Source organism: Chiloscyllium punctatum, chromosome 38, assembly GCF_047496795.1.
Source record: "Chiloscyllium punctatum isolate Juve2018m chromosome 38, sChiPun1.3, whole genome shotgun sequence".
In the NCBI taxonomy this organism is placed as follows: Eukaryota; Metazoa; Chordata; class Chondrichthyes; order Orectolobiformes; family Hemiscylliidae; genus Chiloscyllium; species Chiloscyllium punctatum.
The window spans coordinates 9,940,549-9,964,369 of record NC_092776.1 but is presented as its reverse complement, the minus strand read 5'-3'; the positions used below and the strand labels follow the sequence as shown (position 1 = coordinate 9,964,369).

The 23,821-nt window shown below is 49.6% G+C and overlaps 1 protein-coding gene across 3 annotated transcripts in view; it reads right to left on the bottom strand.

Moving 5' to 3' along the window:
- LOC140463333 (uncharacterized) overlaps window positions 1-23,821 on the bottom strand; it is a 150,830-nt gene that overhangs the window by 64,464 nt on the left and 62,545 nt on the right. For all 3 annotated transcript variants that reach the window (XR_011954659.1, XM_072557139.1, XM_072557140.1), the window contains exon 6: window positions 6,973-7,098. Coding sequence is in view for 2 of the 3 variants with exons in the window: in XM_072557139.1 (XP_072413240.1) it covers window positions 6,973-7,098 (126 nt within the window). In the remaining variant the exon portion in view is untranslated. The remainder of the gene's footprint in view (window positions 1-6,972; window positions 7,099-23,821) is intronic.

Genomic DNA, 23,821 nt, shown 5'->3' with positions numbered 1-23,821 from the left:
TGGGCCAGTGGGCTGATGAGTGGCAGATGGAGTTTAATTTAGATAAATGAGAGGTGCTACATTTTAGGAAAGCAAATCTTAGCAGGACTTATACACTTAATGGTAAGGTCCTAGGGAGTTTTGCTGAACAAAGAGACCTTGGAGTGTAGGTTCATAGCTCCTTGAAAGTAGAGTCACTGTTAGGTAGGATAGTGAAGAAGGCATTTGGTATGATTTCCTTTATTGGTCAGAGTATTGAGTACAGGAGTTGAGAGGTCACGCTGTGGCTGTACAGGACATTGGTTACACCACTTTTGGAATATTGTGTGTAATTCTGGTCTCCTTCCTATCAGAAGGATGTTGTGAAACTTGAAAGAGTTCAGAAAAGATTTACAAGGATGTTGCCAGGGTTGGAGGATTTGAGCTACAAGGAGAGGCTGAACAGGCTGGGGCTATTTTCCCTGGAGCATTGGAGGCTGAGGACGTGACCTTATAGAGGTTTATAAAATCATGAAAGGCATGGATAGGATAAATAGACAGTCTTTTCCCTGGGGTGAGGGAGTCCAGAACTAGAGGGCACAGGTTTAGGATGAGAGGGGAAAGATATAAAAGGGATTTAAGGGGCAACTTTTTCACACAGAGGGTGGTACGTGCATGGAATGGGCTGCCAGAGGAAGTGGTGGAGGCTGGTACAATTGCAACATTTAAAAGGCATTTGGATGGGTATATGAATAGGAAGGGTTTGGAGGGATATGGGCCAAGTGTTGGCAAATGGGACTAGATTAGGTTGGGATATCCGGTTGGCATGGATGGGTTGGACCGAAGGGTCTGTTTCCGTGCTGTACAGCTCTACGACTCTATCTTTGTATTCTTGCTAGCCACTGGAGAGGTACCAGAGGACAGGTGAGTAGCTAATGGTGTTCCTCTGTTCAAGAAGGGAAATAATGATATTCCAGGAAACTATGGGCCAGTGAGTCTCACACTGGAAGCTATTGGAGAGAATTCTTAGGAATAGGATTGACTCACATTTGGAAAAGCATGGACTAATTAGGGGCAGTCAGCATGGTTTTGTGCAGGGCAGGTCAGGTCTTCCTGACTTGATTGAAGTTTTCGAGGAGGTGACGAAGCTGATCGATGAGGGTAAAGTAGTAGATATTGTCTACATGGATTTTAGTAAGGCTTTAAACGAGGTCCCTCATGGCAGGTTCATCCAGAATATTAAGATGCATGGGATCCACAGTGACTTGGCCACTTGGATTTAGAATTGGCTTACCCATGGAAGGCAGAGGGTAGTGGTGGAAAGCTGGAGGTCAGGATCTAGTGGTGTCCTGCTGGGATCTGTACTGAGACCTCTGCTGTTTGTGATGTAGATAACTGACTTCATTAAAAATGTAGATGGGTGGACTAGTAAGTTTGCAGATGATTCAAAGATCAGTGGAGTTAGAGTCATAGAGAGTCATAGAGATGTACAGCATGGAAACAGACCCTTTGGTCCAACCCATCCAAACCGACCAGATATCCCAATCCAATCTAGTCCCACCTGCCAGCACCCGGCCCATATCCCTCCAAACTCTCCCTATTCATATACCATTCCAAATGCCTCTTAAATGTTGCAATTGTACCAGCCTCCACCACTCCCTCTGGCTGCTCATTCCTTGCCCGTACCACCCTCTGCGTGAAAAAGTTGCCCCTTAGGTCTCTTTTATATCTTTCCCCTCTCACCCTAAACCCCTGCCCTCTAGTTCTAGACTCCCCGACCCCAGGGAAAAGACTTTGTCTATTTATCCTATCCATGACCCTCATATTTTTGTAAACCTCTATAAGGTCACCCCTCAGCCTCCGACACTCCAGGGAAAACAGCCCCAGCCTGTTCAGCCTCTCCCTATAACTCAAATCCTCCAACCCTGGCAACATCCTTGTAAATCTTTTCAGCAACTTTTCAAGTTTCACAACATCCTTCCTATAGAAGGAGACCAGAATTGCGTGTGGCCTAACCAATGTCCTGTACAGCCGCAACATGACCTCCCAACTCCTGTGCTCAATACTCCGACCAATAAAGGAAAGCATACCAAATGCCTTCTTCACTATCCTATCTATCTGCGACTCCACTTTCAAGGAGCTATGAACCTGCACTCCAAGGTCTCTTTGATCAGCAACACTCCCTAGGACCTTACCATTAAATGTGTAAGTCCTGCTGAGATGAGTTGTGGATAGCATAGAAGGTTGCCAAAGGATACAGGAGGATATAGATCAGTTGCAGACATGAGCGGAGAAATGGCAGATGGAATTTAATCCGGGTAAGTGTGAGGTACTACACATTGGGAGACCAAATGTTAAGGAAAAGTATACAGTCAGTAGCAGGACCCTGAACACCATTGATGTACAGAGGGATCTTGGGGTTCAAGTCCATAGCTCCCTGAAAGTAGCCACACAAGTAGATGGTAAAGAAGGCCTATGTTATTCTTGTTGTTACTGTTTGGGGAATTGAGTACAAGAGTCATGCTGCAGCTTTATGAGATTTTGGTTCGGCCACACAGATTATTCTGTTCATATCTGGTCGCCACATTACAGGAAGGATGTGCAGGCTTTGGAGAGGGTGCAGAAGAGGTTTACCAGGATGCTGCCTGGATTAGGGCTATGATCTATAAGGAGAGGCTGGGCAAACTTGGATAATTTTCTCTGGAGCGGCAGAGGCTTATGGGAGCCTTGATAGAAGTCTATTAAATTATGAGATGTATAGATGGGCTTGACGGTCAGAATCTTTCTCCCCAGAGTTGAAATGCCTAATAGTAGGGGGGCATGCACTTAAGGTGAGTGGGGGCAAGTTCAAAGGAGATGTGAGGGGCAAGTTTTTTTACACAGAAGGTGGTAGGAGTCTGGAACACAGTGCCAGGGGTGGTGTTCCACGTAAATATCATAGGGGCATTTAAGGGACTTGTAGATAAACACATGAATACGCAAGGAATGGAGGGATATGGACCAGGGGCAGGCAGAAGGGATTTGTTTAATTTTGCATCACGTTTGGCACAACATCGTGGGCCAAAGAGCCTGTTCCTGTGCTGTTCAGTCATATGTTCTAAAGAGGGGAAAGAGAAAGCAAAAAGAGAGGAGTGTGAGAGAGAGAAAGATAAAAAGAATAGGAGAGATATAGGAGGCGATGGCCTAGTGGTATTATCACTGGACTTTTAATCCAGAGACCCACATAATGTTCTTGTGACGCTGGTTCAAATCCTGCCGCAGCAGATGGTAGAATTTGAATTCAGTAAAAAAAAATTCTTGAATTAAGGTTGTAATGATGACCATGAATCCATTGCCAATTGTTGGTAAAACCCATCTGGTTCACTAATGTCCTGTAGGGAAGGAAATTGTTGCCCTTACCTGGTCTGGCCTACAAGTGACTCTAGATCCACAGCACTGTGGTTGACTCTTAACTGCCCCTCTGGGCCGTTAGGGACGGGCAAGAAATGCAGCAATGTCTTCATCCCATGAATGAATAAATTTAAAAAAGAACAAAGAACTGCAGATGCTGAAAATCTGAAACAAAAGTAGGAAGCACTGGAGAAACTCAACAGTCTGGCAGCATCTGTGGAGAGAGAGGAGCAGAGTCGATGTTTCACGTCTCGTAATTCTTCTTCCAAATATGGAGTGGGTTTTCAGGTGCAGATTTCCCCTTGAGTTGTTCCTTATTGTGCCAACCTAGTTCAGGGTCTTCCATGCATTTCTGGAGCAAGCTCCCAAATAATCCGCCTACCCAGCACTGCCTGCCTCGTGTGTGACAGAGCCTGCAGGTAGCATTTAGCAGCCACAGATAAAGCTATTTCACAGAATCCCTACAGTGCTGAAAGAGGCCATTCAGCCCATCAAGTCTGTACTAACCCTCCAAATAGCATCCCTCCCAGGTTCAACCCCTACCCTATCCCTGTAACCCTGCATTTCCCTTGGCTAATCCACCCAGTCTGCACATTCCTGGATCACTATGAGGTAATTTACTACAATCTTACGACAGCCATTGTAGTCAAGATGGTGTTGGTACAGTGAGTCGTGTTCGGGCTCATGGACCCCATCCACTCCATGCCGGCGTCATCGTTTTCTCCATGTATGTCTTGGTTTTTCTCTTTCTTATCTTCAAGGCCAAAGTAGTGTCAGTGGCGCTGTGGCATGGATCAGGACCCTTAGTGTGCTAGGCCCGGAGCCTGGACCACTGATGGCAGTAGGCCCGGAGCCTGGACCGCTGAAGGCAGTAGGCCTGGAGACTGGACCCCTGGCAGCGGTAGATCCGGAGCCTGGACTCCTGACAGTGCTAGGCTCAGAGCCTGGACCCCGTGGCGGTAGGCCCAGAGCCTGAACTCCTGGCGGCGGTAGGCCTGGAGCCTGGACCCTTAGCAGTGGTAGGCCTGGAGCTTGGACCTCAGGCGGTGGTAGACCTGGAGCATGGACCTGGAGCATGGAGCGGGGAGGGGGCCAGGAGACTGGAGTCCTGGTGGCAGTAGGCCCGGATCCTGGACCCTGTGGCAGTAGGCCCGGAGCCTGGACCTCAGGTGGCGGTAGGTCCGGAGCATGGACCTCTGGTGGTGGCAGCAGCAGCAGAGCCAGGATCCCCTGGGGCATCGCCATTGTCGTTTCTGTTCCTGGAGCGGGACTCCTTGAGGCCCACTTTTCAGAAGCCCTGAAGCTGTGCTTGAGACCTCAATTTGAACAGAAAATAAACTCTTATTTAAGTAACTTCTTTTTATCCTTATTGTAACTCAAAATAGTGCTAGATTGTGGTGACAAAACACTTTTCACTGTATCTTCAAGATCTACGTGACAATAAAGCATTCATTCATCGAATTCATCACGGCCAATCCACCTAACCTGCACATCTTTGGACTGTGGGAGGAAACCAAGGAAACTCACGCAGACACGGGGAGAATGTACAAACTCCACACAGACAGTCACCTAAGGATGGAATCGAATCCAGGTCGCTGGTGCTGTGAGCAGCAGTGCTAACAACAGAGCTACCATGCCGCCCAATCATATCTCCAAACCCACGGAATTGGAGCGTAAACAAATCATCCTTGATCCTGAGGGACTGCCCAAGATAAAAATCTCCCTTTCCATCGATAAACCATCCCAGAAACAAAGCTGCGCTGATGAGCTGGACCACGCACTCCACTCACAAAAGCAATTGTCCTCTAAACGCAACTGACTGTCTCTTATCCACTATACCCTGCGGTCACTTGCTGATGATTCTTCACCTGATTTATATCCTCGCACGATCACAAAGCTTTTCCCAGCTGGAGTTAGTGATTTTTATTCATGTGGTAACTTGTCTGTTCTCCTGCTTTAACTGTTCCTAATCAGTGTCTGAGCTCAAGAGAAGGCCCCGCATTAACAGGTGGTGAACAGCGCAGGTTTCTGCTTGTCTTTCATGACAGAAATCAATTGGACTGTGCATCATTCCAGCTCTCCTACATTAACAGCTTAGCAACATTCCCATGATGCACCTTCCCCATTTAAATAGACAATTTGCTGTTCAGTACAAACAGAAGGTGGCCCGTCAGTCCCTCCAGCCTGTTCCACCGCTCAAATCATCTGTCTTATCTCCTTAACCCTTTAACACCATTCCCCCTCATGACAAAGGATCTGTTGAATAAGCACAGAATTGGGAGCCCTCACTCATGTATCACAACAAAGCTAGCATCCGGTTTCACTGCGTAATAGGGAAGGCAAATGGAATGTTGGCCTTCATTTCAAAGCAAATGGAGTGTAAAAGTGGGGACGCGTTGCCAAAACTATTCAAGGCATTAGTCAGACCACAACTGGACAACTGTGAACAGTTTTGGGCCCCTGGCCTAAGGATAGACAGACAGGCATTGAAGCCGGTCCACTCAGATGATAGCAAATATGGAGGGACTGCCTAACGAGGAGAGGTTGAGTAAGTTGGATGTGGGCACATTGGACTATAGAAAAGTGGGAGGAGACATACATAAGCCTTAGTGACCTTGACAGGGTAGATGTGGAGAGGCTGCTTCCCCTTGTGGGGGAGTGTAGGATCCTCCAGTAATCTCCAAATAAAGGGTCACACATATAAGACAAAGATGAGGAGGAATTTCTTTCCTCAGAGGGTAGTGCACCAGTGGGACTCTTCATCACAAAGGGCTGTTAAGGTTGGTCCTTAAGCACATTATGGTGACTCTGTGGTTAGCACTGCTGCCTCACAGCGCCAGGGACCTGGGTTCAATTCCTGCCTCAGGCGACTGACTGTGTGGAGTTTGCACATTCTCCCAGTGCCTGCGTGGGTTTCCTCCAGGTGTTCCGGTTTCCTCCCACATTCCAAAGATATGCAGGTTAGGTGAATTGGCCGTGCTAAATTGTCCATAGTGTGCAGGCTAGGTGGGTTAGCCATGGGAAATGCAGGGTTACAGGAGAGGATTGCTCACTGGAGTGTCGTTATAGGCTGAATGGCCTGTTTCCACACTGTAGGGAACCTATATCAAGGCTGAGACAGATTTACTTTCAGTAATGGAATTGGGGTCATGGGGAAAAGGCAGGAAAGTTATCAAATCAGCCACAACCCCATTGTATGGCGCAGCAGACTCAATGGGCTGAATGGCCTACTTCAGCTCCTACATCTTATGTTTAGCATTTGAATGAGATCGAGCACCATTTACCATCCATTTTGCTGCAGAGTGATTATCAGAGGGAAAGAGAATTTAGGACAATGTTTTGATTTGAATAGAGCTGAACATATCCAGGATGAACACGCACCCACACTCACTCACTCTCTCACCCACACACTCAGACACACAAACTCACAGACATATACACACACAAAAAGACATGCACATGCACACAAATGAACGCGCACACACTGACACATGCATGATCACACGTACAGACACACACACATGCTCACAAAAACACACATACACTCAGATGGACACATTCATGCACAAGGACACAGACAGACACTAACACAGACACACCAGAGAAATTCTTGCCCACACTTACCTCATGGCTTTTGGTCTCATTCTCTTTGTTTTCTTTTGATTTTTTGTCAGATTTGCCTTTGCTCTTGGGTCTAATATGACTGGCAGCATTGGCAACGAAAGCACTGCTGATGTCCCATTCAGGTTCCTGGCAACAAGTGGAACATAAGAAAGTCAACTGCAAGTGCATCACCACAAGGCTCTTCCTAAATAGCTTCTCCCATCCAGCATTACCACCACCACCCTAACCCCCACCCCCGATGGACAGCTGCCAAACCTGGAGGGAAGGGGAACAAAGTGACTATCTCACACCTGAGCTCACACCCTTCGATTCCTCAGACACAGCCTGTTGAAGGAGCCATGAACTTAGTTTCCTTCATCCGTCCACGCTACACTAGACCATAAGATGTAAGCGCCATTCAGTCCATCCAGTCTGCTCCGCCATTCAACGAGCTCATGGCGAATCAGATAGTCCTCAATCTCAGGTTCCTGCCTTTACACCCAGAATCAGCCGCCAATTTACACTCAGCAACTTCCCACAAACAGCAGGGCAATAATCAATTGATTATTGGTTCTTAATAGTGTTGGTGACGGAGGGATGAATGTTGTCTGGGCCTTAGCTCCTTCAGCAACTGAGGTATGGAGATACCACGATGCTTCAATATGGCCTCCCACACTGTGTATTAGCTGTATCTGCATGTGTGTGTGTATCTCTGTGCGTCTTGTGTGCGGGCAGGCATTTCTGTGTGTGTGCATTGTTGTGTGTGTCTCTGCCATACCTGCGTGTCTGTCTGTATTTGTTTTGTGCCTGTTTCTGTGCGTGCGTTTCTATACATGTCTGTGTTTCTTTGTGCAGAATGTCAATCAGAGGGTCAGCACTGAGGGAGTGCCACACTGTCGGAGGGACATTACTGAGGGAGTGCCACACTATCAGAGAAAATGTACTGAGGGAATGCTGCACTGTCGGAGGATCAGTACTGAGAGAGTGTCACACTGTCAGAGGGACGGTACTGAGAGAGTGTCACACTGTCAGAGGGTCAGTGCTGAGGGAGTGCCACACTGTCAGAGGAACAATACAGAGGGAGTGCAGCACTGTCAGAGGGTCAGTACTGAGAGAGTGTCACACTGTCGGAGGGACAGTACTGAGGGAGTGCCACACTGTCAAGAGGGTCGGTGCTGAGGGAGTGCCACACTGTCAGAGGTGTTCCTTTTTGCTTGAGACATTAAACTCAGGCTCCATTTATTCTCTTGGGTGGGCAGAAAATATTCCATGGTACAACCTCAAAAAAAGACAAATTACCCCAGTATGTTTTTTTTTTGTTTCCCTTTACAACAGATTAAGTTTACTTGTCAACATTTCAGAGTTGCAGCTAAATTTAATTTTCACTGATATTCTGGCACGTTCCTGATGTGGTCAGAATCTGTGGTATTTACCACAGGCTGTACCGAGGATAATGTTGTTGTGACTGTAATGATGTACACCAGTCTTGGCTAACATAGCATAGCACTCAATCTCTGATTTCCTCAAGACTGGACAGTTGTTGGCAGAATAATCAGCATGATTCACCTCGGTGTGAATCATTCTGAATGTTTTTGTGAAACCCAGCACACTCTTGTCACTTTTCACAACTGACTAGACCCTGGAGTTGATGATCTTCAATGTGATATCTGTGTCTTCCTGGCTATCACCATCTTTGCCCACCTGTTGGCTGTGCTGTGGGCGAGGGGAGAGGAGACAGGGTGGGAGAGTCAGATGCACAGGGTCAGAATTCACACGGGGAGGACCAGTGGCAGTGCCAAAGCGAACCCAAGACGTATCTTGGCCAATTATCATCCACCAACCCCACACGACTGAAACACATCAGTTGGTCATTGACACACTGCTGTTTGTGGGAGCTTACTGTCTGTGAGAACTGACTGCAGCGTTGATCAGATTGCAGCAGTGACTACACTTTGAGAATATACGATTAGCTGCTCTGTGCCTTGAGATGGCCTGAGGAACATTGGAATTAGGAGTGGGAGTAGGCAACTCAAGCTCAGAGTCGAGAGTGTGGTGCTGGAAAAGCACAGCCAATCAGACAGTATTCGGCAAGCAGGAGAATCAATGTTTTGGACATAAGACTTTCATCATTCCTGATGAAGGGCTTTTGCCTGAAATGTTGACTCTCCTGCTCCTCGGATGCTGCCTGACCTGCTGTGCTTTTCGAGCACCACATTCTCGACTCTAATTTCCAGCATCTGCAGCCCTCACTTTCTCCTAGTCAGCTGTGAGCCTGCTCCACCATAATAACATGATCATGGTTCAACTCCACATCTCTGCCTGCTCCCTTCATCCCAGTTTTCATCAGAAACATATCGATTTCTTTCTTGAATCTGTTGATTGATTCTGCCTCCATCGCACTCTGGGGCAATGGTTCCCAAAGATTCACAACCCCTCTGACAGAAGAAGTTTCTCCTCATTTCTGCTTCGAACCTACCGCCTCTCACTCTATATCTATGACCTTCTGTTCAAGATTGTCCCATAAGGGAGAACATCTGTTCAATGGACACCTTATCAATCCCCTTTAGCATTTTATAGATCTCAATCAGACTTCCCTCTCAACAGAAGAAGGTTTGTTGACTTCGGCTTCATCTCACATGTGGAAACGCAGTGTTGGGACGAATATTGCAGCCCCTTCTCTGACCATTAACGGAATAAGGTAATTGGAGTCGCAGGTGGACAGGATGGTGAAGATATGAGAAAATGAGGACTACAGATCAGAATCGAGATTGTGATGCTGGAAAAGCACAGCAGGTCAGGCAGCATTTGAGGAGCAGGAGAATCAATGTTTTGGGCATAAGCCCTTCATCAGGAAGGTGAAGTAGATGTTTGTCTGGTATGCTTACCTTCGTTGGTCATAACATTGAGTACAGGAGTTGGGAGATCATGTTGCAGCTGTACAAGACTCTGGTTAGGCCACTTTTGGAATATTGCATACAATTCTGGTCATCCTTCTATCGGAGGATGTTGTTAAACTTGAAAGGGTTCAGAAAAGATTTACAAGAATGTTGCCAGGGTTGGAGGATTTGAGCTACAGGGAGAGGCTTAACAGGCTGGGGCTGTTTTCCTTGGAGCATCGGAGGCTGAAGGGTGACCTTATAGAGGTTTATCAAATCATGAGGGGCATGGATAGGGTGGTTTTCTACCCAGGGTAGGAGAGTCCAATAATCAAGGGCATATGTTTAAGGTGAGAGGGAAAAGATTTAAAAGGGACCTGAGGAGTAACCTTTTTTCACACAGAGGGTGGTACGTGTGTGGAATGAGCTGCCAGAGGAAGTGGTGGAGGCTGGTATAATTGCAATATTTAAAAGGCATCTGGATGGGCATATGAATAGGAAGGGTTTAGAGGGATACAGGCCAAGTGCTGGCAAATTGGACGAGGTCAGATTGGGATGTTTGGTCAGCATGAATGAGTTGGACCGAAGAGTCTGTTTACCTGCTGTACGACAATGAGTTAAAGCCAAGCTATTCAACTGCTCTTCATACAACGACCCTTTCACCTCCGGAATCAACCTAGTGAACTGAGATCCTGAAAGGTGCTACATAAATTCAAGTCCTACACCAGTCCCATGAACTTGGAGCAAGGTGATTCCCAATGCTTTATTCTTTTGGCAAGCGTTCGACAATAGGGTCATTGACAAGAAATATTGACCTTGCGGTTACCTCTCTCTCCACCCCTCCCTCCCTCTCTTCTCCCCCCCCCCCCCCCGCTTTCCCTCTCTCTCTCTCTCTCTCCCCCCTTCCATCTCTCCCTCCCCCCCCCCACTTTCTCTTTCTCTCTCTCTCACTCTCAGCTGCTGAGTTGACCAGCTCAGAGTTTTCCAGCACCTTCTGGTTTATTTATAGGCTTCGGTAAGTGAGGATTTTTAAGAGCGAAGGCAGGTTACAAGTCTACATTGTCACTCCGAGAACTGTACAGTACAGAAGAGGTCCTTCAGCCTGTCACATCTGCACCAACCTCCTGGAAACTTCATATTTTAAAAAACAGCCAGCAGACATTTCCCAGAGTGTTTCTGAGAGTTTTGTACATTGGATCTGACCTCATCATAAACATTGCATAGATTATAAGATAAGAATCGCTTATCCACGTCAGAAAAGTCCTTGAAATGACTTCTCCTGTGAACGGCAAAAGAAAAGGTGGGAAATGAGAAAAGTCAATACTTGGCAACTCATCAGTCCCACAAGGTGAGGCAATGTGATTGCCTGGTCCAATATACATCTCCTGACTGTATGCACCGTTCCAATAGATTCACTGTTCTCTCCATTTACAAACAGATTTCAAACTAAAGCTTTGGTAACATCTGGATCCAAGTGGAATGAGAGAGATCATTGACATTGACACGGGTCTGTGAGAATCGTGAACCCTTTCACAGTTCTGTTTGGACGATTGGGAACCAGAAACTTTCAAAGGGTTGGAGGACAAATCCAGGCTGACTCACCAATGCAGTAGTGTGGGAGTGCCACACTCTCAGAGGGACTGTCTTTCCACTGAGGCAACGCATTGAATCCTCATCATTCCTTCAAAAGTAATGGGAAAGGGGTCTTTCCCCTCCAACCTTCCCCCCAAAGCGTCCTGGCCCAAAATTATTCCTCAACCACTAAAACAGATTATTTACACTGTCCTGATCCCCCCAGAGCTTGTCCAGTAGTCAGCAGTGTGGTGGAACACTCCCCAGTTGCATGGATGGGTGCAGCTCCAAGCAGCTTGACACTATCCACTGGAGAGGGTACAGAGGTGGTGCCAGGATGGTGCCTGGACTGGAGAGTTCCATTGACAAAGAGAGATTGGACAGACTAGAGTGGGTAGTTTTCTTTGAAGTGGCAGAGGGGGTCATTGGTGGTGGGCAATGGAACACATGATTGAGATGTATGAAATTATGTAGGGTATATCCAGGATAGACAGGAAGGACTCATGGTGGAGTGATCACTGACCGTTTGGTGGGGGAACGTGCATAGATTTAAGGTAATGGGCGGGAGGTTTTAAGGGAAAAAGCATTTTTCACTCAGAGGGTGATGGGAATCCAGAACTCACTGCATGTAAAGATGGTAGAACCCCTCAATGTTTAAGAAATATTTAGATATGTATCAGCAATCCTAAGGAAAACAAGGCTACAGTTCTGGAAAATTGGATTGGATTAGAATCGAATAGATAAACTGAAGGGAATATTTATGCTGCTAGAAACCCCTCTGGTACTCTGACTATCCAGCACAAAACAATCCGTTTGAATAGTGCTACATTTACAAATGTTCACCCCCATCACCACTCACGCACAGTGGCAGCAAGAGTGCCATCTGCAAGATCCCAAACTGTCATCCAATCCACAATCTGGCTCCCGAACCATGCGCCACCCCCACTGTCCCCTCGTGAACCCAACCCCTTCCCCGACTGCGTCTCACCCTCTACAGATTTCAACACATCCAGCACCATAATCTCCCTCCTCACCCATCTTCCATCCTAACCCCTTCACCCCACACCCCACACCCCACACCCCACACCCCACACCCCACACCCCACACCCCACACCCCACACCCCACACCCCACCAGTAACTAGAATCAAGGTAATGGGTGGAACAGAAAAGGAAAGTAAGCTTTGAGAAGATTTGTAGCTCAGGTTAAGGCTCTGGATGTAGGTTTGCTCACTGAGCTGGAAGATTCAGTGAGCTCCCAAATGAAGCACTGGTGCTGTAACCTGCTTTCTATTTATATGTTTGAGTTTCCTTCAGTTGGTGATGTCATTTCCTGTGGTGACATCATTTTCTATTGTGGTGTCATTTCCTGCTCTTTTCTCAGGGGTTGGTAAATGGGATCCAAGTCAATGTGTTTGTTGATAGAGTTCCAGTTGGAATGCCATGCTTCTAGTAATTCTCATGTTTGGCTTGTCCTAGGATGGATGTGTTGTCCCAGTCGAAGTGGTGTCCTTCCACATCCGTATGTGAGGATACTAGTGAGAGTGGGTCATGACATACTTAGCAAGCAAATCTATATCCACAGAAAAGGAAAATAAAAGTCCTCAGAGAAACGGTGCAAGGAATTCTCACCAGAGTAAAGCGTTTAGCAGCAGAAACAGAGTACTTTATTCCTGATGAAGGGCTTTTGCCTGAAACGTCGATTTCAAAGCTACTTGGATGCTGCCTGAACTGCTGTGCTCTTCCAGCACCACTAATCCAGAATCTGGTTTCCAGCATCTGCAGCCATTGTTTTTACCTCCTTGAACAACTCACTGAGTTGGGATCTGCTGGGATTTTCCATCATTTTTTTTTGCTTCCAAACAGTTTTCAGGGTCAATGCTCAGATCTGACTCACAATGTGGACAGAGTGGGAAGTATTCCCCCTCCTGGGAATGATCCCTGCGTTGCAGGTTTCTTTGTGATGCCCATGCTTCTAATCGCAGAACATGCACTCGTCTTGAACAGACAGCATCTTTCACAATCTGAGACCATCACCAAGGGCTCAACGGACAACCACATTCTTCCTCTTGAAAGGTAATCCGAAAGGAAATGTGGGGCACCTGTCGCTAAAGTTTTGCCTTAACGTTGTAAGAAGAAAAATTGGCTCCAGGTTTCTGTATTTTCACTTCGGTTTCTTCCAAAGTTGGTCCAGTGGCTTCATTTGTTCCACCCCCTCACTCCCCACAGCCATCCCTCAACACCTCTCACTCCCCACAGCCATCCCTCAACACCCCTCACTCCCCACAGCCATCCCTCAACACCTCTCACTCCCCATAGCCATCCCTTAACACTCCTCACTCCCCACAGGCATCCCTCAACACCCCTCATTCCCCACAGCCATCCCTCAAGACCCCTCACTCCCCACAGCCATCCCTCAACACCTCTCACTCCCCACAGACATCCCTCAACACCCCTCACTCTCCACAGCCATCCCTCAACACTTCTCACTCCCCACAGCCATCCCTCAACACCCCTCATTCCCCACAGCCATCCCTCAACACCTCTCACTCCCCACAGGCATCCTTCAACATCTCTCACTCCCCACAGCCATCCCTCACCGTCCCTCACTCCCCACAGCCATCCCTCACTGTACTCACTCCCCACAGCCATCCCTCACTGTACCTCACTCCCCACAGCCATCCCTCACTGTACCTCACTCCCCACAGCCATCCCTCACTCCCCACAGCCATCCCTCAACACCTCTCACTCCCCACAGCCATCCCTCAACACCCCTCACTCCCCACTTCCATCCCTCAACACCTCTCACTCCCCACAGCCATCCCTCAACACCTCTCACTCCCCATAGCAATCCCTTAACACTCCTCACTCCCGACAGGCATCCCTCAACACCCCTCATTCCCCACAGCCATCCCTCAACACCTCTCACTCCCCACAGACATCCCTCAACACCCCTCACTCCCCACAGGCATCCTTCAACATCTCTCACTCCCCACAGCCATCCCTCACCGTCCCTCACTCCCCACAGCCATCCCTCACTGTACTCACTCCCCACAGCCATCCCTCACTCCCCACAGCCATCCCTCACTGTACTCACTCCCCACAGCCATCCCTCACTCCCCACAGCCATCCCTCACCGTCCCTCACTCCCCACAGCCATCCCTCACTGTACTCACTCCCCACAGCCATCCCTCAACACCTCACTCCCCACAGCCATCCCTCAACACCTCTCACTCCCCACAGCCATCCCTCAACACCTCTCACTCCCCACAGCCATCCCTCAACACCCCTCACTCCCCACTTCCATCCCTCAACACCTCTCACTCCCCACAGAAATCCCTCACTGCCCACAGCCGTCTCTCACCGTCCCTCACCTCACCCTGCAACCTTTGACTCCATCCCTCACATCATCACAATCTCCATCCAGAACTATAGTAGACAGCAACACAGATATGTGAGCCATTGAGCCCGTTAAACATGTGCTGTCTCTTTCAACACTCATGTAACTAATTCCACTCAATCCCATCCCAGTCTTGCCCCATCACAGTAAACATTCCAAATAACTGCGCTTCAAATACCTATCCAACTTCCTTCTGGAAGCTCCTATTGAATCTGCCTTCATTATCCTTTTAGGACATACATTCCACACTACAACAACTCAGAAAATAAAGTTCTCATCTTACCTGTGCTCCTTTTGCCTCTGACCTTCAGCCTGTGTTGCCTGGTTACTGGTCCTCCTCCCCAACTCAGTTACTCCGTTTAAAGCCTCCATGTTTTGAAGCTGTTCAACTATATCACCCCTTAATCTCTCTTCTCAAAGGAGATCAGTCTCAGCTGCTGTGGTCTCTCCCAGAAATAAAGTCTCTCATAGAAACGTAGAATATAGGGGTAGGCCATTCGGCCCTTCGAGCCTGTTGCACCATTCAATAAAATCATGGCTGACCATCCAATTCCGTCTCCTGTCCCTGCTTTCTCCCCATACCTTTTAATCTCTTTAGCCCTAAGAACTATATCCAACTCCTTTTTGAAACATACAAAGTTTTGGCCTCAACTACTTTCTGTGGCAGAAAATGGGGAGGCAAGGTGGCTCACCAGGGACCTGGGTTCGATTCCAGCCTCGGGCGACTCTCTGTGTGGGGTTTGTACATTCTCCCTGTGTCTGTGTGGGTTTCCTCCCACACTTCAAAGATGTGCAGGCTGGGTGGGTTGGCCATGCCATGGTGTCCAGGGATGTGTAGGCTAGGTGCATTATGTAAAAACAATGACTGCAGATGCTGGAAACCAGAGTCTAGGTTAGAGTGGTGCTGGAAAAGCACAGCAGTTCAGGCTGCATCCGAGGAGCAGTAAAATCGATGTTTCCGGCAAAAGCCCTTCATCAGGAATACAGGCAGAGAGCCTGAAGGGTGGAGAGATAAATGAGAGGAGGGTGGGGGTGGGGAGAAAGTAGCATAGAGTACAATCGGTGAGTGGGGGTGGGGATGAAGGTGATAGGTCAGGGGGGAGGGTGGGGGAAGGTAGCAGAGAGTACAATGGGTGGATGGGGTGGGATGAAGGTGATAGGTTGGGGGGGGGTGGATAGGTGGAAAGGAAGATAGGCAGGTAGGACAGGTCATGGGGATGGTGCTGAGCTGGAAGTTTGGAACTGGGGTGAGGTGGGGGAGTGAAAATGAGGAATGGTGAAGTCCACATTGATGCCCTGGGGTTGAAGTGTTCCGAGGCGGAAGATGAGGCGTTCTTCCTCCAGGCATCTGGTGGTGAGGGAGCAGCGGTGAAGGAGGCCCAGGACCTTCATGTCCTCAGCAGAGTGGGAGGGGGAGTTGAAATGTTGGGCCACGGGGCGGTGTGGTTGATTGGTGCGGGTGTCACGGAGATGTTCCCTAAAGCACTCTGCTAGGAGGCGCCCAGTCTCCCCAATGTAGAGGAGACCGCATCAGGAGCAACAGATACAATAAATAATATTAGTGGATGTGCAGGTAAAACTTTGATGGATGTGGAAGGCTCCTTTAGGGCCTTGGATGGAGGTGAGGGAGGAGGTGTGGGCGTAGGTTTTGCAATTCCTGTGGTGGCAGGGGAAGGTGCCAGTGCAATTCCTGCGGTTAGGTGCATTAGTCAGGGGTAAATGTAGGTTAATAGGGGAATGGGTTGGGATGGGATCCTCTTCGGAGGGTTGATGTGCACTTGTTGGACCGAATGGCCTGCTCCCACACTGTAGGGATTCTATGAATCCCACAGGCTCCCCACTCTCTGGGTGAAGAAATTTCTCCTCATCTCCATCCTAAATGACCCCCCAGTTTTGGACTCCCCGGTCATTGGGAAGATCCTTTCTGTGTTTACTCTGTCTAATTGGGTTGTCCCCTCATCTTTGGCCTCAAATACTGGGAACTAATAGCCTGCAGTTTCAATATGGAACAGAGACTCTACTCAGTCATTTCTTTAATTCAGCCATTCGCAACTTCTTAAAATTTCAATAATAAAATGATATGTTTAATTTAAATCTTTACACTATGAGATACAATGTCAATCAGTCCCTCTCCTTCTTTCTCCCCACACCAGTTAGATGTTCACACCAGAGTAAAGCAACCCACTTGATTGGCACCTCATCTGCCACCAACATTGACTCCCTCCCCCACTAACACTCAGTAACAGCAGGGTGTACCATCTGCAAGATACACTTCAACAACTCACTGAGGCTCCTTCAGCAGATACTGAAACGGCATATGCCCAAATATAGCAAGACCTGGATCGCTTCTAGACTTGGGCTGACAGGTGGCAAGTGACATTCGCTCCACACAAGTGCCAAGCTATGACCATCTCCATCCAGAGAGGCTTCAATCATCGCCCTCCATACTGGCATCACCATCACTGAACCCCTCAACTGTTAATATTCCATGGGGTTACCACTGATCAAAACTGAACTGGCCATTTAAATACAGTAGTTACAAGAGTAGGTCAGGGGAATGCACCATTCACAAGGCTACAGGAGGGAATCCTCACCGCTTGCCTGGATGGGTGCAGCTCCAACAACACTCAAGAAGCTCGACACCAACCAGGATAAAGCAACCCACTCAATCGGCACCACATCCACAAGCATCCACTCCGCCCCCTGACCAGAACAGCAGTGTGTACCATTACCATCAGTGTGTGCACTGCAGACATTCAACAAAGCTCAGTCCAAACCTAAGGCCACTTCCAGTCACCAGAAGTAAGTCACCAGAGTCCCAGAGGACCATTGCAGAGAGATGACTGCTGGTCAGTTTAGCCTAAATCAGTGTGGGAACTGAACCCATGCTATTGACTCCACTCTGCATCGCAAAGCAGCCAACTGAACCACCTGACCCTCTTCCATCTAAATGAATGAGGGCAATAGAAACAGGAGATGCACCACCATCGGAAAGTTCCCCTCCAAGCCACTCACCATTCCGACTTGGAAATACATCAGCCCATCCTTCACGGTCACTGGGTCAGAATCTTGGAATTCCCTCCTTAAGGGCATTGTGGGCTGCAGCGTTTCAACGAGGCAACTCACCCCCACCTTCTCAAGGGGCAACTAAGATCAGGCAATAAATGCTGACCCCAGCCAGTGATGCCCACATTTTGTGAATGAAACAAAACATTTTAATTAAATGTTATAAGCACTACTACAGTTAGGTGGCAGTGTGGGGGTAAAAGAAAAAAAAATCAATCTCTCCCTCAACATCAGCCAAACTAAACAGCAGGTCATTGACTTCAGGAAGCAAGGTGGAGGGAATGCCCCCATTTACATCAGAGAAGCTGAGGTGGAGAGGTTCGAGAGCGTCAAGTTTCTAGGCTGATGTCCTGACCTTCCTGGGAAGGTACGTCCAAGTTGGGGGAGAAGCCACTGATGTGATCGACCCCTTTGGAATCTGGACCAGTAAGCGGCAGGTCAGGGTAACTCTGAGGGCCGATGACAGTGGGAACATCCTCCACCCACCCTCGAGCTTCGCAATCGGAGGCAGCAGAGGCTACCTGACATATGCAGGGCAGCCGAAAGTGTGCCGAACCTGCGGGAAGTCGGGACACGTGCCGGTGGATTGCAAAGTGACCATCTGCAGGAACTGCAAACAGGAGGGTCACTTGACTAAGGACTGTCAGGAAGAAAAGAGCTGCAACCTGTGCGGAGAGGCGGGCCATATGTATAAGACCTGCCCAAGACGGGGGGGCCCCACCTACGGCACAGATGGCGGGAGGTGGCAACACGAGCCGCGGACCGACAAAGTCCAGCGAGGTACCGCGAATCAGCAAAGGAACGGTGTCTGGAGGCACCCAGAAGGAAGGGAAGGTTGTAGAGGAGCAGGCGGCAGACAGCGGGGAGATGCAGCAGCCGACCCAAGCTCCTGCAAGACAGACGGAGGAAATGGAAGAGGAGGGATCAAAGGAGGCAGAGCAGTGGATTATCGTTAAAAACAGGAAGAGGAAACCTCTCGAGGGCCCCAAAGCCACCAAGCGAAGGGGGAAGAGACACCTCCAAGAGGAGGATACAGGCAGCTCCTCCGAGGGTGAGGACGGGTGCAAGAAGGGTCGCCACCGGAGGAAGAGGCAGAGCGCCGTGGGGAGAAAGGAGGGCTGCACCGCCCAAGAAGGAAAAGACGATCCCTCTGAGGGGATGGGTGAAGGCCTCCCCCTACCCGGAGAGAACCAAGGGGTACCCACCGGCCCACAGCTCCAGGTAACTGGGAGCAGCGTCCCAGTGACAGCCCCGCTGTCAGATGGAGAACGGGGCGATGCGGACCCTGGGTCTGACGCGATGACACCAGAGCGGGGAAATGACTCCAGCGTGGAGCTGGACAACTACCTCAGCCCTGGGAAGGTCCAGCAGTTCGCTGTCACCACGGGGATGCACGCAGCGACCCCACTGGAGCAAGACCAGAAGAAAATGGACACTGGTAACCCCGTAAACTGGTAAAATGGGATTTAAAATTGCCAGCATAAATGTGCCTAGCATTAAATCGGCTACGCGATGTGTTTCAACGCTGGCCTTCCTGGCCAACGTCAAAGCCGATGTCCTGTTTCTGCAGGAGTGTGGGATACCGCACCTCAGCAGTTACAGGAGATGGTCGAGCTTGTGGGCCCACGGGCCGTCAGTGTGGTCGGGGGGGCAACGATAGCCGCGCCTCCGGCCTGGGTATCCTGTTGCGGGGAGGCAACTTCACCATCTCCGAGGTTAAGGAGGTGGTGGGCGGGCGCCTCCTCGTCGCGGACGTTAAATACAGAAACGCTCCCGTGAGACTAATCAACGTGTACGCCCCAGTGGGTAAGAGGGAACGGTTGGCCATCCTGCAACAGCTTCCACTGCTGCTGGCTACGTCCAGGCCGGTCATTCTGGCCGGAGACTTCAACTGTATCATTGATGCAGATGGACAATCCAGCAGGGGGGACAGTAAACTGGACGCCAAGTCCAGAGCCCTGATGGATACAGTAAACGATGTCAAGCTGCACGACGTCTTCAGCACCCCTGCAGATGGAGCGCAGCGTAGATACACCTGGTCACGGGCAGACGGGTCTATCCGTTCAAAGATAGATTACCTGTTTGTGTCCCGAACGCTCTCGGTCAGATCCACCGACGTCAAGCCGGTGTTCTTCTCTGACCACTGCCTCCTGCTGGCCGACTGTCACCTACAGGACGAACAGCGGGCGGGCAAGGGAACGTGGAAACTGAACACTAAGCTGTTGACCCCGGGAAGCATCGAAGAGCTCAAGAGGGATTACGCAGGTTGGAGAACCATGAAGCCCCTCTTTGAGTCTCCAGCGGACTGGTGGGAAACGGTAAAAGGGAACATCAAGAGGTTCTTTATCCTCAAAGGTGTCCAGGAGGCGAGAGAGAGGCGGGGAAAACTGTCCCAGCTCCAGGAAAGTATGCAGAACCTGCTCCTGCTGCAGACGATGGGGGTGGATGTCACGGAGGACCTCAAGGAGGTGAAGGGCCAGCAAGCCTTGCTCTTTACCTCGGAGGCCTCCAGGATAATCTTCCGGTCCAGGGTTCACTCGGTGGAGCAGGACGAGACGTGTTCACGTTTCTTTTTCCAGAAGGTGCACAAAGAGAGCTCCGTGCTCAGCAGCCTGAAGAAAGAAGATGGCTCGGTAACGTCATCTCAGGCTGACGTCATGAGGATCAGCAAATCCTTCTACGCCAGCCTGTATGACTCGAAGCTAACCGACAGCGCGGCCTCCCAGTCGTTCCTGTCCTCTATCACGGAGGTCCTAGATGACGGAACACGAGAGAGGCTGGACCAGCCGCTATCTCTGGATGAACTGACCAAGGCCCTCGAGTCCTTCGAAAAGAATAAAACTCCCGGAAGCGACGGCTTACCGGTCGAGGTTTATTCCGCTCTTTGGGACTTGATCGGCCAGGACCTGCTGGAGGTGTATTTCAGTATGCTTCGGGCAGGTACCATGAGTGAATCCATGAGGAAAGGCATCATCACCCTCGTCTACAAGCGGAAGGGGGAGAGGGAGGAAATTAGAAATTGGAGACCGATCTCACTGTTAAATGCAGACTACAAAATCCTGTCAAAGGTCATCGCCAACCGGGTCAGGTCTGCTCTGGGATCGGTGATCCACCCGGACCAAACCTGTGCTGTACCGGGCAGGAAGATCTCTGAGAGTCTTGCACTCCTCAGGGATACGATCGCCTATGTGCAGGACAGGGGGGTGGACACCTGCCTCATCAGCCTGGACCAGGAGAAAGCCTTTGACAGGATATCGCATACATATATGAGCGATGTCCTCTCCAAAATGGGCTTTGGGGAGGGAATCGGAAATTGGATCAGACTGCTGTACACCAACATTGTCAGTGCAGTCTCAATCAATAGGTGGGAATCAGATAGCTTCCCTGTAAGATCTGGAGTCAGGCAGGGATGCCCCCTCTCACCCGCCTTGTTTGTGTGTTGCATAGAGCCATTTGCCGAATCCATCAGGAAGGATGCGAGCCTGAGAGGGGTGACTATTCCTGGCAGCGGGGGCCTGCAGGTTAAGGCCTCCCTGTACATGGATGACGTCGCTGTTTTCTGCTCGGATCCGCTGTCCGTGCACAGACTCGTGTGCATCTGTGACCAGTTCGAACGGGCCTCGGGGGCCAAGGTAAACCGAGGCAAGAGCGAGGCCATGCTCTTCGGGAACTGGGCCGACCAATCCTCTATCCCCTTCACCGTCAGGACTGACCACCTGAAGGTGCTGGGCATTTGGTTCGGGGGGGCTGGGGCGTGCGCCAAGACCTGGGAGGAGCGGATCAGGAAGATGAGACAGAAACTAGGCAGATGGGGGCAACGGTCACTCTCCATCGCGGGAAAAAACCTGGTCATCAGGTGTGAGGTACTCTCAGTATTGCTATATGTGGCACAGGTCTGGCCTATCCCCAGAACCTGTGCCGCCGCAGTCACCCGGGCCATCTTCCAATTCATTTGGAGATCAAAGATGGACCGGGTCCGAAGAGACTCTATGTACAAAGACCGGTGCAATGGGGGAAAAAACACGCCCAATGCCACCCTCACCCTGATGGCCACCTTTGTGTGTGTCTGCATCAAGCTGTGCGTGGATCCCCGGTACGCAAACACCAAGTGTCACTACGTACTGAGGTTCTACCTGTCCCCGGTGTTGCGAAGGGCGGGCCTGGCCTCGCTGCCGCGGAACGCTCCGAGTAGTTGGACCGTTCCGTATCACCTGTCCTTCGTGGAGAAATTTATGAGGAAAAACACCTTTGACCACAAGTCCATCAGGAAGTGGTCAGCACGTAGCGTCCTTGAGACCCTTCGGGAAAAGGAGAGGGCGGATCCTGTCGAGCGGTTCCCTGAGCAGACTGTCAAAGCCATTTGGCAGAATGCCTCATCGCCAGAACTTTCCAACAAGCACCAAGACATGGCTTGGCTGGTGGTGAGAAGGGCTCTGCCTGTGAGATCCTTTATGCACGCCCGGACTCTCTGCCGCACCGCACGCTGCCCTCGAAGTGGCTGCGTGGGGGACGAGACTGTCACACACCTCCTTCTGGAATGTGCCTATGCAGAGGAAGTCTGGAGAGGAATGTAGTGGTGCTTGTCAAGGTTCGTCCCGAGCAGCGCCGTGACTCGGGACTCCGTGCTCTACGGCCTGTTCCCCGGGACTCACACCGAGACGAACATTAACTGCGCCTGGAGGATCATCAACTCGGTGAAGGACGCTCTCTGGGCGGTCCGAAACCTGTTGATCTTCCAGCTGAAGGAGTTGACCCCGACCGAGTGTTGCAGACTGGCACATTCCAAGGTCCAAGACTACGTGTTGAGGGACGCGTTGAAGCTTGGGGCAGCTGCCGCCAAGGCGCGGTGGGGAAAGACCACCGTGTAAGATCGGCCTGCCTAAAGAAGAACAGGGGGCCCATACAGACGTTTTTTTGGGCTCTGCTGATGCCTCAGCCAAATATATGTATATGTACAAGATTGAAAAATGCACAGGGTTGTAAATGACAAGGATAAATTCGAATCTGTGTTTGTAAATATGGACATATGTATGGCATGATCAAATGTACAGATCATCAAATCATTTTATGAATAAAGTATATTTTTGAAATAAAAAAAAGTCAAGTTTCTAGGAGTAACAAGCACTCCTAGATTGACAATCAATGACAACATTTAAAAGATATCTGGATGGTAACATGAATAGGGAGGATTTGGAGGGATATGGGTCAACTTCTGGCAAATGGGATTAGATTAATTTTGGATATCTGGTCGGCATGGACGAGTTGGAGCGAAGACTCTGTTTCCATGCTGTATAACTCTATGACTCTATTTTTAAAAACCTATTTCATTCACTAATATCTTTCGGGGAAGGAAATCTGCCATCCAAACCCAGTCTGGCCTACACGTGACTCCAGCCCCACAGCAATCAGATTGACTATTAACTGCCCTCTGTAATGGTCTATTCAGTTGGGTCGAAGGCTGCAGCGCACCACCACCTTCTCAAGGGCAATTATGGCTCAGCAATAGATGCCAGCAATGCCATGAATGGATAAGAAAGTGGTCACCGCTCCTACCTTACACACTCGCACAGACCTTCCCCCTTGTTCCTTATTTCCCTGCACTGTTTATCAACACACAAAAAAACCTCATCTCTCTATTACCCTTCTTAACAATTCCAGGTCAGCCTTCCATAACTTTTTGGGTTCAGCATCAGTCGATCCCACAAGTAGATTCCATTCCGTTTCTCCCCCAGGATTGATCCCAACTGAGTGCCTCCCTATTGGTTAACCCAACAACCAAGCAATAATAGCCTCCCATGACCTCAACTGGACTTGCATTCCTCGCTTGCCCATCCTAGCCTTTCCAGAGGCGATTCGGGCGAAGGGGGAGCCTGGTAAAAACGATCAGAAGTTGTTCTTTCTCAGAGAAAGCGAACACTTGGTGTCATGGCAAGGCCCAGACCACTGCCGTCCAACTT